We start from the raw sequence: 19,181 nt of genomic DNA, 5'->3' as shown, positions 1-19,181 counted from the left end.
GAAGCTCCCGAACAATTAGTAAACAATACCCGGGGAGGTGGCGATCCCCTAGGCTCCAAAACGTCTCTGTGCCCTTCTGCGCCTAATTTACATGTGACCATAAGATCCCCAGTCCTACAGAGAGCCTGCAATATAATAATAGGATTAGTCACGGAACATTACTCGCCAGGAGCCTCATTTAGTGAGACCCCGTTTTTTTCTCAATTTTTACCATCCTGATCCGCTCTTTTAAAGCGATACAAGGTTTTTCTCCTCCTGCTTCAACTAGTCAAACAAGGATTTGCCATCACAGCGTCGAAGCCATGCACCCGCCTTTTAATAGCAAAAATAAATGTCCTGCGGATGCACATCCAGGGACATTGTATGAGCTGCGCCTGGGAGGTCACGCTCCCTAAGACCATGATGCATTGGTTAGTATAAACGCATACTAACACTACTTACACACGTGTAGTACAGCGAAAGTGTAGTGAAGAGGCAGGGGGAGCACAAAATCTAAAAATATAAATCCTACCAGAGTACGGATGACATAGTTCAATGAGCCGATGACCCTGGAATGAGTAGAACCAGCTACACGAAGAAAACGGGTCTTCGGCACAATGCAAGCAACTTGAAATATTGGTGAGTGCTGCTTTCTTTTTACTTTTTTACCAAATTTATGTAGTGGAGAGGCAAACAGTGTGGATCCAATAAGTAGATTTATTGCAGGAAAACAAGACACCTTAAATACCAACCAACAGGAGCAGACAGCAATGCAACCGTCTTCTCCAGCACCATGTACAAACTCCCCAAGGTTGCCCTCATGCCAGCCCTACATTCTAACATTACATACTTACATTCTAGTAGAATTACATACTAACATTCAACTATGTCTTACATTGGAATACTACACAGAGCACATAACTTTACAGCAATGAGCTCATGGTTTCATCCAGGAGCCTTGAAACCGGTAGGGGTGAGTAGTTTGCTTCCTACTTCCTGTATTATATAAACGCAAACTAACACTACTTCCACAGGTATACTACAGCGCCCAGAGTACATCACTTCACAGCAATGATCTCCCGATTTAGGCTCACGGTTTAATCCATGAGTCTTTAGAATAGTAGGAGAAAGTAGTTCACTACCCACTCCCTATATACTATAAACGCATACTAACCCTACTTACACAATTATACTACAGCGGCTAGTATCCTACAGTGCCAAGAGCCCATCACTTTACAGCAATCAGCTCGGTTTGATCCCCGGGTCTTCACACAGGTAAGCGTGAGTACATTGCTTCCGGTACTGTATAAACACACAGTAGCGGTCAGTAGTTCGCTTCCCACTCCCTGTATAGTATAAACGCCCACTAACACTACTTGCACACATATACTAGAGCACCCAGAGCCCATCCCTTTACAGCAATCACCTCGGTTTGATCCCCAAGTCTTCACACTGGTAGGCGTGAGCACTTCACTTCCTGCTTCTGGTATAGTATAAACCCACGATAGCGGTCACTAGTTCTCCACCCACTCCATGTGCGGTATAAACGCCTACTAACACTACTTGCACACACTTATGCTACAAAGACTAAAGCACATAACTTAACAGCAATGAGCTCATGGTTTAGGCTCTCGGTTTCATACCTGAGTGTAGCAGTATATCATCTCAGCACCAGGTCACTCTGAGCAACACCGCACTTTCAGATCGGTAGGAGTGACTACTTTGCTGCACACTCCCCCACAGAGCTTACAGTGCTCCTACCCTCCTTTCCTACTTTTTTCACCCTTTTTTTCCCTTACTCGCATCAAGAGAATCACAAAATGGCGGCCAACACTTCCTAGTTGCAACCGCTTGCAGCACTCGCAACCAATAAGCAGCAAGCTCGTGCTTGTAACCCCTCAGCCGATCAGATGGCAGAATTCCCAAATATCGATATCTGTAAATTTTGATATTTCTCGAAAACTACTGAACAAATTTTCACCAAATAAACAAAAGCATGCTTATTAGACCAAGACCCTTCTCCCTGCCACATTTGAGGTCATTCCGTACACCCGTTCAACCTGTAGCCTTGTCTAAAGTTTCCTATGGAAATGAACATGGAGAAAACACTTTTTGAGACCCCCTTTTTTTCTCAGCCCCCCTTGACGAATCACCCCCAATCTTTTAACATAGGAGCTGATATTAACAAAGAATGAGTTTTGAGAATTTCATGATGATTCATCTAACAATGCCAAAGTTATAAGCAAAACAAGAAATGTTCTTCCTATGAAAACTAGGTCCTAACCATAACTACCCACTGGCGACCGCCAGTAGGTAATATATATAAACAAAGAGAGAGAGTGAGAGAAAATATATCTCACAGACAGTACCACCTGCAACAAAGCCATCCATCTGCCATTGCAATGAGTGTATTAGAAAAGAAGGAGACCGAAATAAGAAATAAGGAAGCACAGGGGGAATAAACAAAATACAAAGTAAAAACACCCACAATATTTCTGTAAAGTGTAAAATACACCAACACAAGGACATATATTAATATAATAAATAAAAATTAGGGGTAGATTCATTTTAAATTGAGATTAGGAGGAATTCTAAAAATAGGCCAAGCACCATAATAGAGAGTAGAAAAACAAGATGATTGCTCCCATGCAAACTGCGTTGTACTATTCACACATGATTTCTAATGCAAAGATGCACATGAGAAAGGTGTAGTGCCCTTTGTGTGTGATTTGCAATGCAAGGACGCAGCCCACATTGCACATGAAAACACGATTAGGTACCCGGCAAACTCTGCCCACACGCTGAACACCGCATAGCGGAACTCTGCCCAGTCCTAAATAAAATTGACAGATCAGTATTAACCAATTTTTCCTGATGAGGACCAAAGAATGAAAAATGTTCTTCGGTTTCAAGCTAGCCAAACTCATTGGACGTTTTCATTCAAAATTACAACCATTCCATCTACAGAAAAAACATTTTTTGGAAGAATGCCATATCTAAATTCCAGGTACAACAAAGATCTCGCTTGAGCGGGGTTCAGTCCAATTCAAGAATTCCTACCAGTGCATATTATCTTTAAAATCCAGGAACCTCCCTGTAAAATCCACACCAGTACTATGATTTAGTCAAAGTCCAATGATATCAATATCTCTTTTTGACAGATCACGATTAACCAATTATAACCTGATGAGGACCGAAGAATTAAAAATGTTCTTCTGTTTCAAGCTAACAAAACTCATTGGACGTTTTCATTCAAAATTACAACCATTCCATCTACTGCAAAAAACATTTTCTGGAAGAATGACATATCTAAATTATAAAGTATTATAAAGTAGTACTGTAAAAGCATGATATGGTTTCTAAGCCATAAGTTGCTTAAAACGTATAAAATACATACAATGATAAAAGATGGCTAAACATACTCAACTGGTGCTTCTAAAATACGCCTACCCCAGTGTACCTAACCTAAGTCTAGTGCGAGGGAGGGAGTAAGTAAGGAGTAGCTTAAGTTTAGTAATTCTCTGCCAAGAGTCTGATAAGGAATCCTCTAAGAGTTTAATCAGCTCCGTACCTTTGGTTTAGAATGAAGGACGTCTTGTATCTCTCTCTCGGAACTCGATTTCCCAGCAAACCGCAAGGGTAAACGGGAAACACTGGAGCTGGATTTCTCGACTGGAGAAAAGACAGCGTCTCTCAGTGCGTCAGCTGGAGGGCGGCTTCCTTCGGCACTTGCTGCTGCAGGGCGTCGGGCAAGTAGTAAGTCGATCTGCTCCAAACCACTGTGTGTCTGTCTGGGCAAATCTGGGCATATTTATACTATGAAGGTGCCGAGATTGACGTGTGATTGGACTTAGTAACGTCATATAGGGACTCAATCCCTAGAAAACTCCTTGATTTCATAGAAAAATTAGCATACAGGCAAGGGGAAGCCGCGAGCTGCTGAAGGCGGGTTTCTCTAAGAAATCGTTGTAGATTCTTGGAAATTAGGGGAAGTAGCCATGCCGAATTTGGGCTGCATAGGCTCAGACTAAAGATGGAGATGATTTCTATGCCGATATAAGGATCGAATAAACTATACCTATATAAGGGCATGAATCAGGAAAATTACACTAGGGTCCTAGATTGATTTACAACAGTGGGTAGGTGACTACATCTGATTCTAAGTTCTAACATTTGGCTTATGGCAATCTAGGAAGGGTGAATGTTGTTTGTCACTTGGACTGCTGGGCTTGCCACAGAGAGTATCCTGGGTCCCTGGGTGGGATACAGGGTGCATAGTTGCTTGTCAGTTGGACTGCTTTGCGTGGCACATATGGTACACATGGGCCGGGCCATGGGTCTGATATAGGGCTAGCGCCTTCATCTCATTGTTTAGTCTGAAAGGGTTTCTCAATGCCACTGGTTTCTTAAGACTGTATGTATTTCAAACAAAGTGAGAGGTGTTGTTGTTTGCTTTGACTGCTGGGCATGAGACTGTTGGTGGGTGTGAAATAGGGTATAATTCAGAGGTTAGGGAAAATATTTGAATCTGGGAGAGTAGGTGTAGCTTGCATTTGGCCATGAGGTCTAAGGTTATTGAAGTGTTCCTTTTCTCCACAGAAAATCGTTATCTTTGTCCCGGAGCCAATATTGACAGAATATCGGGCCCTCTTAGAGCTGTGTACCACTTAGAGCGTTCCCTGTTTACAGTACAACATATGCAAGAAGCAGGCTACGGTATCTTTGACAAAGGCATCCGTTTTTGTCTGTGAGGATTTTCTTCAATATGGTTGATGTTGTGATATTGGTAAATTAATGCAACTGTATTTGTCCTAAGTACTTTGTTGTTGTTGATGTTTCAATGTGCTATATGAAGGTGCTGCTATTTCTCATGAATGTTATTTGACACTAAAGCGAACATGTTATTTGATGTCAAATTTCATGTTGTTTGACTAACGATTGCACTTTCTTCTAGGTTGTGGCCATTGATATGCATTGTTGCTTGTGTTTCTGAAATGTTCTTTTTGATGCATCTGTAAATAGCACTGAGCTTGTAGCAATAAGTAGTTAGAACCAGTCAACCCTGTGTATATATTTCCCCAGAATCAGAGTAGAACTTAAAGTAAGCCAAGGCATATCTATACCTTAAAAAAGTATCCAAGTTATTCAGGAATCAACACTGAATACATATGCAAACTACGTTCTCCACACAGGCTAAAAAGCTTAACATGCATTGCCGTGAATGGCAAACACACATTAAGGTAACGCAAATTTCAAGTACCCCCTGTAATTCTTCTAGATCTCCTAGGCTAGGGTAATAATACAGTAGAGAACAAAATTCCTAGGCAGTCAATGGTGGAACTACTTTAACAACTCATCATCACAAAAGCAACACGATAAGGAGAATTCAGTGTGGATCATACAGTCAGGCTATATTAAAACATATTAGAATTTTATTTGGTTCATTTTTAAAAAGAACTTGCATTCAAAAAATGTTTTGAACAGTACATGAATATGATGCCACATAGTTTTGATGAATGATTGAATGATTATGATTATTATGCAAGGCCCTGTGGCCCTTGCATAATAATTGTGCATTGCCCCAGGACCTGGCCCACCTTTTTCTTGTAACTCGGTTCTACCAAGATGGCAGCCAACACTTTTTGGTTTAGAGTGTTGGCAGCCGATCAAATTCATTCTTGTGCTCGGGAGGGTTCGAAGATCCACCACGGTCACCAGAAATATAATTTTTTTAAATATGAATATTTCAGGAACTACTGAACAGATTGACACCAACTAAATGCATCTTAGACCCCCCTTTTTCACAGCCCCCACTGACGAATCACCCCAAAATTCTCAAGACAGACTCTGACCAGAGCCCCTATTAGTTTTGAAAATTTCATGAAGATCTGTCAACCAGCGCCAAAGATATTGGCAAATCAAAAAACGATTTTCCTATGGTAACTAGGGCCTAACTATAACTACCTACTGATGACCGCTAGTAGGTAATGTATGTATGTGGGTGTATATAGTTGAAATCTCAAAAGGGTCTTTTTCATTCTATTACATGTGAATTGGTGTTATGATGGGGATTCAAAGGTGAATCATGTCCAAAGAAATGTTCTCAAACATGACATTTGCAGTCTGTAAATATAAAGCATTCATTTTAGTGATTACTCACTGTGGTTAGAAGATTTTATTGGTGTGTAAATATATGTATATCATGTGATTTCTTATGATGTTTGTATTTTTTCTCTTTCCCTCGTATTTGATCTTTAATCGAGACTTTGCCTGGACATCTTTAAAATATGCTGAGCCACATATCAAAACCTCCATAGACATGTGCTTTTTCGTTATTTAAGTGTAAGGCCAAAGCCTAACAATACAAGTACACCCTTGGGCCATTGACTCTAAAGGTACAAGTGAAATTGTGTAGAAGATGAAATAAGCTGCATGTGTAAACAGAGTTGTCTTTGTTTGAAAATCATTTACAAGTTAGATTTCTGCCTATATAACTTCAGAGCAAGTAGCACAGGCAGAAAGTTGGACAAGGGTGCATCTGAGAAATGGCTGCTACCATGGACCTGAAGGAATTTCTGGAAAAGTGTTCAGATACACAAAAGATCAGAGAAGCGTACTTTATACCAACATCTAGTTATTTTGAGGATATTGCTACTGGGGTGTTTTCTCATTTCATCAAAATCTTGTCATCAGGTATGTACTATTCATGTCCCTGCCCATTCACAGACAGTGGCGTTGTATGTATATCTTTTTGCAGCAGATAATCTCACGGTAGAATATCATCTAACATTACCATTTTCAAGTGTGGGGATGTTTAATTGTTTTGCATAAATGATGCTTCAAGTGTTAGGAAATAACTCTAAATTATTGGTAGCATTGTCTCTATTTCAGATATGTGTGTTCAAGCTCTACAAAGTAAGATTAAATGTTGCTCAATCAGTATAATGATATAAGATATTCCTCAATAGGAAACAGAAGGGATTTAACCTGGTCTCTCATAAACTGTGGGTTTAAAGCACTCACTTTTCACACTGTGTGATTACCTGCTCTTCTCCTCTCCTCTGTATTTATTCACCTCTGCTTTAAAAACTGAAATGTTTTATATGGAATGTGTGTGTACAGGTCCATGTTTAAGGTGTATAGTGCTCATAAATGCAAGAGGATTGTTTAAAGATGCCTTTCTGATGGCTGAAGGATTGAAAATGTATTTTTTCAATACTGTTTGTTTATGTTAGAAGATACTATAATGACATTTCTATTTTTCACTGTCCTCTGCATAACACGTTTTATAAAAATGTTTTAAATTGTCAAGGTTTTAATTCACCATACAGTAAAACTTATTTGACTTTGACTTGGACTTGGGTTAAAAATGCATTTTAATCAACACTGTTTTTAAAGTCAGTTCCTCGGAAGGATTCCCCAAAGTTCCCTTGGCACACATGGATGAACTTCATGTAATAGATATGATTAAGACAACTTTTAATGTATAGCAATCAGATAAGATAGGCATAGAGATAAAAATTAATTTGCATAACAATTAGGAGTCGATTCCGATTCGGGAAACTAATCCGAACGACGATTCAATAGTCAATAGTCAATTTTATTGTATAAAATTATTAAAAATTATTACAAAAATGCATTTTGGTCATCATAGAACATTAAAAACACATGTATAAATGTTAACTATTAGGAACTGTTGGCCATATGAAATTAAATATCATATATTTCAATTTAGTGCTATATTTCCCTGTACAGCTTGCTGTAAGAGAAATTGCACTTTCATCATATGTTTAACCCCCCTGCAAGCCAACATAGGCGATGATCCATCTAGCCATCGAATTACAGCTTGCCTACAGGTCCGAATGTTCAATTTGTTAAAAATGTTCTTTAAAAGCCGTCTCCTCAAATCCTTAAGCGCCGGGCAAACACATAATAAGTGAGTTAATGTTTCATTGTGATATCCACATAGACGACAATGAGGGTCAGTGTGACAATTTTTCCAGGATGGTAACAAATCCTTTGAAAACTGTAGACCTAGTCGATGTTTTATATATCTTTGTTTTAGGAACCTATTGAAGTGGCTTTCCAGATAAGTCTATGGCTTTATCCCGGAATATGAGTTTATCACGGTCCACCCGTGTCGTCGGTTTGCGGTACTTATTTTATCTTCCAGATAGGATTCCCATTTGACCGCGTTGTTTGCGATTTTGTCAAAGGTATGTCTATCTGGCATCATGTCCCTAGTTTCTTCAATTCCTATACAGTTCAAGGATTGGGACAAGAAATCTCCCCAACTGTTTGGCGTGTGCAGTTTCTGCTGGGTATCGATTTCTTTCCAGCACAGGTTGTCCAGTGAGCCTTCTTCTGACATGCGTATTTTATGACAGAGTTTCACAAAGGTTCCCATACTGCAAAACTTCTGATTCAGAAGGCCAAATTCTAGACGAACCTGCGCCGGTGCTGACGAGTTCGGGAGGTTTAGGACTGCCTTGTATATCTTTGTTTGTAAGCTATTTAACAGCCCCGCTTCTTTGCCACACAGGGTGACCAATGCGTATGACAAATTGGGTAGGGTTTGTGCTTTTATCACTTTCAGCAGGTGTGTATAATTTGGGCAACTTATTTTTTTTTTGTAATTGCCGGTATGCGTAGATCAAGGACTGTGCTTTTGCTTTTAGATCGGTTTTGTGTTCTTTGTTCCTTTGGCCTCGCCCCAATTTCAGACCTAGGTACTTGTATGATTTCCTCCTTTATTGGGGTACTATTTGCGCACCATTTGAATGTTGGCTTTTTCGGGTCCACGATGCGGACCACTTTGGTTTTGTCTTTATTCAGTTCCAGACATTCGTGTTCCAAGTAAGTTACCAAATTGTCAATCATCCTTTGCAGGCCTATTGGCATTTGACTCAGAACGACAATGTCATCCGTATACTGCTGGAAGGGGATTGGAATTTTTGACAAGTAGGGTGGATGGCCTTCCCCGACCTCCATGTGACTGACGATGTCTGCCATATAAAGGTTGAATAAGCTTGGGGCCAGTACACAGCCTTGTTTTAAGCCCTGTTGTGTACTAATTTCAGCTGTTACGATGCTACCGTCTCCCAATTTAACTCGAGCCCAGGTGTTACTATACAAGCCTATAATAGCCTCTAGTAGCTTCTTCTGGATGCCCCATGATCTTAGTTTTTCCCATAAACGGGTTTTGTTCACCCTGTCAAAGGCTGCTCGCAGGTCTATAAAACAAGCGTACAGTCTCGTCTTCCTTTTTTCAGCTTTTTCCTTCTGGAGAGCCAGGGTTATCAAGTTTGTAAATGTGCCGGTCCTTGGCCGTAAACCCGTTTGGAACATTGGTATTATGTTCGTGTCTTCCATCCAGTCTTGAAGGAGTGATAGTAAGCCTGACCCATATATTTTTCCCTCCACATCCATCAGCGAAATCAGCCTGTAGTTCCCCAGCTCATTATGATCACCTTGTTTGAAAATGGGGTGAATTATGCTCCCATTCCAGGATCTAGGCAGTTTATTCTGGTTGTAAATTGAATTAAAGAATGGTGTTAAATATTCTGCCCAGAATTCAGGCGAATGTTTGAAGATATAGTTTGGAAGCCCGTTAGGACCCGCTGCACCCTCTTTTTTCAGGCGATTTATTATAGCTTTGAGCTGGTCTGTTGTTACTAGGGTGTCAGGCACGATGCCTACTAATTTTTCTGATATACTAACGAGTGTGTTTTCAAATTTCCCTATGTTCCCATTTCCACAACCCGAGTTTAGCTTCAGAGTTTCTTCTGGTAGATTATGTCCTGGTCCTAAGATAGTTCCCGCATGTTCGGAGTTTCTAGTGCATAATTTGCACTCTGATGTACAGGGCCAGTTTTGACCATCCACCCTGTCGATAAACATGTTTTTAACATGCTGAATCCACTTACTTTCTCCAATGCCTGCCTCCTGTCTTAGGGTATTACCCTTTGTCAGTTTGTTAATGATACCCCAAAATGTTCGGGCATTTTTGTGTTTCCCGACAAATATTAATTTTGTCCACATTTCCTCTTGGTACGATGTTTTTGCGCTACTCAGCATGATCTTGTATCTTTTCCGCATGACTTTCAATTTTGACTTATCTGGCTTTATTCCACTTTTTATCATTAGTACCTGCTTCCGAACTTCTCGTGCGATTTTCCTTATTTCCTCTCTCAAGGTAATATTATACCAACACTTAATCTCAGTATTGATTCTTCTCGAATTTTTATTTATGGTTGGGGGGTTTCTTATTACTGCTTCACATAGATGTTCCCATGTTTTTATCCATTGTTGGTTTTATATCCTTCCCTCCCCATTTTAGTTTACGTAGATTTAATGTTTCGGTATACTGAATTGATGGTGTTTTGTTTTTCCGTCTTGTTGACCAACATTTTTATTTTGGTGATTAGAGGAAGATGATCGCTTTTCACTTGTTGCCCCACCGAAAATGAGCTCACCATCAATATCAAGCTGTTGCTCATTATTAGAAGTCTATTGTTGACTTCCGATTGCCGCTTACAAAGGTTATAAGTATGTCACTGGCCCCATTATCTTTCTTGTTCACGATTAAAAGGCCCAGTACTCCGAGAGCTTGAGTTATTTTGTCATCCTTTGTCAGATTGGTATTAAAATCCCCTGAGATAATCATGGAATGTCACTCATGAGTGCTTTGCAAAGCCCTGATCAAGGTTAGTAGAGTTATCAGCTTTACTGAATTTGTAGCCGTTTCCGTGCGAATCGTACGAATCCGTCCGAATCGCGTAGTACGATCCGTAGGAAAAAAATCAGTCAGAATCTTTGTGAACCGTACGAAAAGCAAGGGAGAATCCGTACGATACGGACCCTGAAAGTGAACCGTACAAATCGTTAACATGCTATACGACCCGCCAAGTACGATCCAGACCGGCGACCAAGAACGTGATTCATACAGAAAACATCTTATGAGCAATTCGTATGGACAACCACACATACACATACGCACCGTACCCCTGCAATCATGGGGATATGCACAGTACCCCTATGCCCTGTACCCCTCTGCACCGTACACCTAGGCACCATACACCTACGCACCATACACCTATGCACCATACCCTGATGCAACGTACCCCTACGCAACGTACCCCTACTCACCGTACCACTACTCACCGTACCACTACGCACCGTACCCCAATGCACCGTACCCCTACACACCGTACCCCTGCAATCATGGGGTGTACTCGCATACCCGGGGGGTCCATTTAGTATGCGGTTTACGTCAAAATCTGCTTTTATGGATGTTTTCAGCTCCCGTAGGAAAAGAGTCGTAACGAATTGTACTTGCTGGGTCGGAAAAAGCTGCTTCAATGGACATTGCATACTGCGTGTTCCGAATGCGATTTGTACGGAATTTTAAGTCGTATGGTCTTTCGTGCGATTCGTACGGAGATCTGCTTTAGGTTCGGATCGTACTTCATTGTACGGACGGGGACGTTGAAGGTGTGCGATTCGTACGGGAACAATGCTCCGTAAGGCTATTCGTAGGGGATTTTACCGAATCGGAATTGACCCCTTAGTAATATATCCCACAACCATCACATAATTTCTCAAACGCTGCAGCCCCAAAATAAAAATAAGACAAAAGAATGGATCAGGCATTCAGTTGACAAATACATTTAAAAAAATTATATATTCGTTACAGCCCATCCAAAAACCAAAATTGTTCTTAGAAGAAAGAGCACAGAGATAGCTTAATTACATAATCTGTACACCTGACTGAACTTTATAACACCTATTTCCCGGCCCAATCAATGATGGCTTCCGATGGGCAATTAATGCGAGGCAGAGAGAAACACTCTGATGCTCTGTCACAAGGAGATGTTGATGTAGTCAGAGAGACTGTGAAGTTCCTTAAAAAATGGAAGACAGATTTTGGACCATGGAGTCACAGGCCCTGCATGCAAGGTATTCACAAACTGCACATGTCACACCTGCCCTCCCTGCCATAGAGGAGATTATGAAAGAGAAGCTAGACTTCAAGAAAAAGGACAGACTCACTGTCCATCTATTAAAAGAACTAAAAAGGCATCAGGCTGGGTTGAATACACACACAGTCCACAGGCGGACTATTACTATCAGTCAACAGAATACAGATGGGAAATCAGGATTGGTAACACCTAGGACACTCTAGGGAAAGAGTTGAAGCTGACAATGTCACAGGCCATCTATGAGCATTGAGAGACAGCGCCACGCCCCATTCAGTCCCCTCAACATCCTCTCCATCTTGGTCTCAATGACATTTACTTAAAGGTAATTGTTAACTTTATTCCTTTCTCACATCAACAAATGTTACTGTTATTGAGTTGGTCATTGGTTTTAAACCTTTCCTCGATTTTAAGTAATTCAAACATATTTTTGGTATGTTTCTTTTATTTCAAAATGACATAATTGTATCATATTTTGTTTTTTCACAAGACATTTCAAATGATAGCTTCACGTGTGGCAGTCCCATTTCCATGGTGTGGGAGCCTCTGCAACATCCCCATGCAGCAGCACCTTTTACTTCAACCATAAACGTAAACCAATAACGGGACACAATCTGCATGGGTATGATCCTGTTTATTCTAGCTGTGCAACACTATAAAGATATGCTCAAGTCAATACAAACTCATGAATGCAGATAACAAAATCATCACATTCACACTGGACACTGGATTTTCTATTACTAGTAGATAAATCCAATGTGATAATAACACTGATCTTGGCAAACTGTTTATCAGCTTCCCTTTTCAGGGGACTGATGTCTGGCTCTTTGCATGCAACTCACATATGCCACTACCCTGCTACTACTAGCTATACTGGGGTGGTTTGAGGAAAAAACACAAAAGGTAATTTATGGTATTCCATATTCCCTGTAATACCCTGATGAGATCTTTACCTTTACATAGTCCCAGTTCCCTGTTTTACCCTGATGAGATCTTTATCTTTGCATAGTTGCAGTATTAATATGATTGAAGGAGCTAGTTGTAGCAAAGCTCAGATTCAGTCTTTAGAAATGTAGTTTCTGTTGGAATTAATTTGTATAGACCTCACCCAGATAAAGTTGTAGCCCTTTCTTTAGCACCAATACCATCCACAATCTTGTTGCATTTCCATGTTCTTCGGATAGCTAGAAATCATGGTACATACAGGGGAGACTGTCACACCAAGGGACTTGAGGAATGCAAAAGTACAACCAGGAAATATTGCTTTCAACTCTATGCTAGTGTGAGAGGTCACGATTCAGAAAAGGGGGTGGTGATGAACAGAGTGTCTGAATTAAGCAGACCACTCTTACCCAGTCCAAAGATCAGGGCTTGATCCATCACCGTTATTTATCTCACTGCCCCATCCCAGCTCAGAACCTGGCTATATGCAAATTAGTCTGTCCCTGGCCCAGTGCATCATGGGAACAGGGCAGACCAAACTACCAAGCCAATTCTTCACCAGAAAGGAGACAAGCTACCGGGGACCGGTTTCTGGCATTTCAGCCTCTTCGGCCCGGCTTGCTTGAATCCTGATGGAGCAGTGAGAAAGGGACTCATGTCTGAGTATACCCTGCCACACCTATAGTGGCCAAAAACGATTCAGAAAAGGGGGTGGTGATGAACAGAGTGTCTGAATTAAGCAGACCACTCTTACCCAGTCCAAAGATCAGGGCTTGATCCATCACCGTTATTTATCTCACTGCCCCATCCCAGCTCAGAACCTGGCTATATGCAAATTAGTCTGTCCCTGGCCCAGTGCATCATGGGAACAGGGCAGACCAAACTACCAAGCCAATTCTTCACCAGAAAGGAGACAAGCTACCGGGGACCGGTTTCTGGCATTTCAGCCTCTTTGGCCCGGCTTGCTTGAATCCTGATGGAGCAGTGAGAAAGGGACTCATGTCTGAGTATACCCTGCCACACCTATAGTGGCCAAAAACGATTCAGAAAAGGGGGTGGTGATGAACAGAGTGTCTGAATTAAGCAGACCACTCTTACCCAGTCCAAAGATCAGGGCTTGATCCATCACCGTTATTTATCTCACTGCCCCATCCCAGCTCAGAACCTGGCTATATGCAAATTAGTCTGTCCCTGGCCCAGTGCATCATGGGAACAGGGCAGACCAAACTACCAAGCCAATTCTTCACCAGAAAGGAGACAAGCTACCGGGGACCGGTTTCTGGCATTTCAGCCTCTTCGGCCCGGCTTGCTTGAATCCTGATGGAGCAGTGAGAAAGGGACTCATGTCTGAGTATACCCTGCCACACCTATAGTGACCAAAAACGATTCAGAAAAGGGGGTGGTGATGAACAGAGTGTCTGAATTAAGCAGACCACTCTTACCCAGTCCAAAGATCAGGGCTTGATCCATCACCGTTATTTATCTCACTGCCCCATCCCAGCTCAGAACCTGGCTATATGCAAATTAGTCTGTCCCTGGCCCAGTGCATCATGGGAACAGGGCAGACCAAACTACCAAGCCAATTCTTCACCAGAAAGGAGACAAGCTACCGGGGACCGGTTTCTGGCATTTCAGCCTCTTCGGCCCGGCTTGCTTGAATCCTGATGGAGCAGTGAGAAAGGGACTCATGTCTGAGTATACCCTGCCACACCTATAGTGGCCAAAAACGATTCAGAAAAGGGGGTGGTGATGAACAGAGTGTCTGAATTAAGCAGACCACTCTTACCCAGTCCAAAGATCAGGGCTTGATCCATCACCGTTATTTATCTCACTGCCCCATCCCAGCTCAGAACCTGGCTATATGCAAATTAGTCTGTCCCTGGCCCAGTGCATCATGGGAACAGGGCAGACCAAACTACCAAGCCAATTCTTCACCAGAAAGGAGACAAGCTACCGGGGACCGGTTTCTGGCATTTCAGCCTCTTCGGCCCGGCTTGCTTGAATCCTGATGGAGCAGTGAGAAAGGGACTCATGTCTGAGTATACCCTGCCACACCTATAGTGGCCAAAAACGATTCAGAAAAGGGGGTGGTGATGAACAGAGTGTCTGAATTAAGCAGACCACTCTTACCCAGTCCAAAGATCAGGGCTTGATCCATCACCGTTATTTATCTCACTGCCCCATCCCAGCTCAGAACCTGGCTATATGCAAATTAGTCTGTCCCTGGCCCAGTGCATCATGGGAACAGGGCAGACCAAACTACCAAGCCAATTCTTCACCAGAAAGGAGACAAGCTACCGGGGACCGGTTTCTGGCATTTCAGCCTCTTCGGCCCGGCTTGCTTGAATCCTGATGGAGCAGTGAGAAAGGGACTCATGTCTGAGTATACCCTGCCACACCTATAGTGGCCAAAAACGATTCAGAAAAGGGGGTGGTGATGAACAGAGTGTCTGAATTAAGCAGACCACTCTTACCCAGTCCAAGGATCAGGGCTTGATCCATCACCGTTATTTATCTCACTGCCCCATCCCAGCTCAGAACCTGGCTATATGCAAATTAGTCTGTCCCTGGCCCAGTGCATCATGGGAACAGGGCAGACCAAACTACCAAGCCAATTCTTCACCAGAAAGGAGACAAGCTACCGGGGACCGGTTTCTGGCATTTCAGCCTCTTCGGCCCGGCTTGCTTGAATCCTGATGGAGCAGTGAGAAAGGGACTCATGTCTGAGTATACCCTGCCACACCTATAGTGGCCAAAAACGATTCAGAAAAGGGGGTGGTGATGAACAGAGTGTCTGAATTAAGCAGACCACTCTTACCCAGTCCAAAGATCAGGGCTTGATCCATCACCATTATTTATCTCACTGCCCCATCCCAGCTCAGAACCTGGCTATATGCAAATTAGTCTGTCCCTGGCCCAGTGCATCATGGGAACAGGGCAGACCAAACTACCAAGCCAATTCTTCACCAGAAAGGAGACAAGCTACCAGGGACCGGTTTCTGGCATTTCAGCCTCTTCGGCCCGGCTTGCTTGAATCCTGATGGAGCAGTGAGAAAGGGACTCATGTCTGAGTATACCCTGCCACACCTATAGTGGCCAAAAACGATTCAGAAAAGGGGGTGGTGATGAACAGAGTGTCTGAATTAAGCAGACCACTCTTACCCAGTCCAAGGATCAGGGCTTGATCCATCACCGTTATTTATCTCACTGCCCCATCCCAGCTCAGAACCTGGCTATATGCAAATTAGTCTGTCCCTGGCCCAGTGCATCATGGGAACAGGGCAGACCAAACTACCAAGCCAATTCTTCACCAGAAAGGAGACAAGCTACCGGGGACCGGTTTCTGGCATTTCAGCCTCTTCGGCCCGGCTTGCTTGAATCCTGATGGAGCAGTGAGAAAGGGACTCATGTCTGAGTATACCCTGCCACACCTATAGTGGCCAAAAACGATTCAGAAAAGGGGGTGGTGATGAACAGAGTGTCTGAATTAAGCAGACCACTCTTACCCAGTCCAAAGATCAGGGCTTGATCCATCACCATTATTTATCTCACTGCCCCATCCCAGCTCAGAACCTGGCTATATGCAAATTAGTCTGTCCCTGGCCCAGTGCATCATGGGAACAGGGCAGACCAAACTACCAAGCCAATTCTTCACCAGAAAGGAGACAAGCTACCAGGGACCGGTTTCTGGCATTTCAGCCTCTTCGGCCCGGCTTGCTTGAATCCTGATGGAGCAGTGAGAAAGGGACTCATGTCTGAGTATACCCTGCCACACCTATAGTGGCCAAAAACGATTCAGAAAAGGGGGTGGTGATGAACAGAGTGTCTGAATTAAGCAGACCACTCTTACCCAGTCCAAAGATCAGGGCTTGATCCATCACCGTTATTTATCTCACTGCCCCATCCCAGCTCAGAACCTGGCTATATGCAAATTAGTCCGTCCCTGGCCCAGTGCATCATGGGAACAGGGCAGACCAAACTACCAAGCCAATTCTTCACCAGAAAGGAGACAAGCTACCGGGGACCGGTTTCTGGCATTTCAGCCTCTTCGGCCCGGCTTGCTTGAATCCTGATGGAGCAGTGAGAAAGGGACTCATGTCTGAGTATACCCTGCCACACCTATAGTGGCCACAAACGATTCAGAAAAGGGGGTGGTGATGAGCAGAGTGTCTGAATTAAGCAGACCACTCTTACCCAGTCCAAAGATCAGGGCTTGATCCATCACCGTTATTTATCTCACTGCCCCATCCCAGCTCAGAACCTGGCTATATGCAAATTAGTCTGTCCCTGGCCCAGTGCATCATGGGAACAGGGCAGACCAAACTACCAAGCCAATTCTTCACCAGAAAGGAGACAAGCTACCGGGGACCGGTTTCTGGCATTTCAGCCTCTTCGGCCCGGCTTGCTTGAATCCTGATGGAGCAGTGAGAAAGGGACTCATGTCTGAGTATACCCTGCCACACCTATAGAGGCCAAAAACGATTCAGAAAAGGGGGTGGTGATGAACAGAGTGTCTGAATTAAGCAGACCACTCTTACCCAGTCCAAAGATCAGGGCTTGATCCATCACCGTTATTTATCTCACTGCCCCATCCCAGCTCAGAACCTGGCTATATGCAAATTAGTCTGTCCCTGGCCCAGTGCATCATGGGAACAGGGCAGACCAAACTACCAAGCCAATTCTTCACCAGAAAGGAGACAAGCTACCGGGACCGGTTTCTGGCATTTCAGCCTCTTCGGCCCGGCTTGCTTGAATCCTGATGGAGCAGTGAGAAAGGGACTCATGTCTGAGTATACCCTGCCACACCTATAGTGGCCAAAAACGATTCAGAAAAGGGGGTGGTGATGAACAGAGTGTCTGAATTAAGCAGACCACTCTTACCCAGTCCAAAGATCAGGGCTTGATCCATCACTGTTATTTATCTCACTGCCCCATCCCAGCTCAGAACCTGGCTATATGCAAATTAGTCTGTCCCTGGCCCAGTGCATCATGGGAACAGGGCAGACCAAACTACCAAGCCAATTCTTCACCAGAAAGGAGACAAGCTACCGGGGACCGGTTTCTGGCATTTCAGCCTCTTCGGCCCGGCTTGCTTGAATCCTGATGGAGCAGTGAGAAAGGGACTCATGTCTGAGTATACCCTGCCACACCTATAGTGGCCAAAAATGATTCAGAAAAGGGGGTGGTGATGAACAGAGTGTCTGAATTAAGCAGACCACTCTTACCCAGTCCAAAGATCAGGGCTTGATCCATCACCGTTATTTATCTCACTGCCCCATCCCAGCTCAGAACCTGGCTATATGCAAATTAGTCTGTCCCTGGCCCAGTGCATCATGGGAACAGGGCAGACCAAACTACCAAGCCAATTCTTCACCAGAAAGGAGACAAGCTACCGGGGACCGGTTTCTGGCATTTCAGCCTCTTCGGCCCGGCTTGCTTGAATCCTGATGGAGCAGTAAGAAAGGGACTCATGTCTGAGTATACCCTGCCACACCTATAGTGGCCAAAAACGATTCAGAAAAGGGGGTGGTGATGAACAGAGTGTCTGAATTAAGCAGACCACTCTTACCCAGTCCAAAGATCAGGGCTTGATCCATCACCGTTATGAGAGGTCAAGCATCTGTCCTTTAAGTCTGGTTCTATGGACTCAGGCTGTAGCAGTCACTTTCTTGATTTATTATCAGGGCTCCGAGAGGCAACAAGGTTTCTCCTTACATATTCACTTCATACACATACTCAATAAGGTAATATAATCTGATGTTGGTGACATGCTTTAATGTTTTAAATAAATACACACTTTTTAAATGTACCAGGATTCAACAAGGAGGTTATCACAGAAGGGCATGCATATGTGTCACGCATTGCCAGTCAGAGAGATTGGAGCAGCAGGGCTGTAAATAGTCAACTTCTGAGGCAGCTGATGTGTTACAATTCTTTGCAAAAGGAGCACATTTCAAGGGGAGTCAGGTGATGCTACAGAATCCTGGACAGGGCGCTGAGGCACCTCAAGCATAGGCTGCAAACGCAGTGTGCAGATGTATTTGGATATAAATCCCACCTCATAATCACCAAATTAAAATCCTACTATATCATTGACAGAAAACACAAGTGTGAGTTGACATCTGATTGACTGATTGCGACACTGGCTTTGGAGTCTGAGACAGTGCTGTAATCAGTCAGACAGAAACAGCTGGGCTGGAACAGTTTTCAAAATGGGGTGTCCTTCTTTCAATGTTTCATCACTAAAGTTATTGAGTTATGCAAAAAAGATATTCCTCAGTG

General features: G+C 43.2%; 1 protein-coding gene across 1 annotated transcript in view; it reads left to right on the top strand.

Moving 5' to 3' along the window:
* Positions 1 to 6,499: 6,499 nt before the first annotated feature.
* LOC144752073 (nicotinamide N-methyltransferase-like) overlaps positions 6,500 to 19,181 on the top strand; it is a 42,606-nt gene continuing 29,924 nt past the window's right edge. The window contains exon 1 of the mRNA XM_078640022.1: positions 6,500 to 6,672. Within this exon, the coding sequence (XP_078496148.1) occupies positions 6,525 to 6,672 (148 nt within the window). The 5' untranslated portion in view covers positions 6,500 to 6,524. The remainder of the gene's footprint in view (positions 6,673 to 19,181) is intronic.

Source organism: Lissotriton helveticus, chromosome 4_2, assembly GCF_964261635.1.
Source record: "Lissotriton helveticus chromosome 4_2, aLisHel1.1, whole genome shotgun sequence".
Classification (NCBI taxonomy): domain Eukaryota; kingdom Metazoa; phylum Chordata; class Amphibia; order Caudata; family Salamandridae; genus Lissotriton; species Lissotriton helveticus.
Note: the sequence above shows the minus strand (reverse complement) of the source record. Positions and strands in the feature narration are given on the sequence as shown.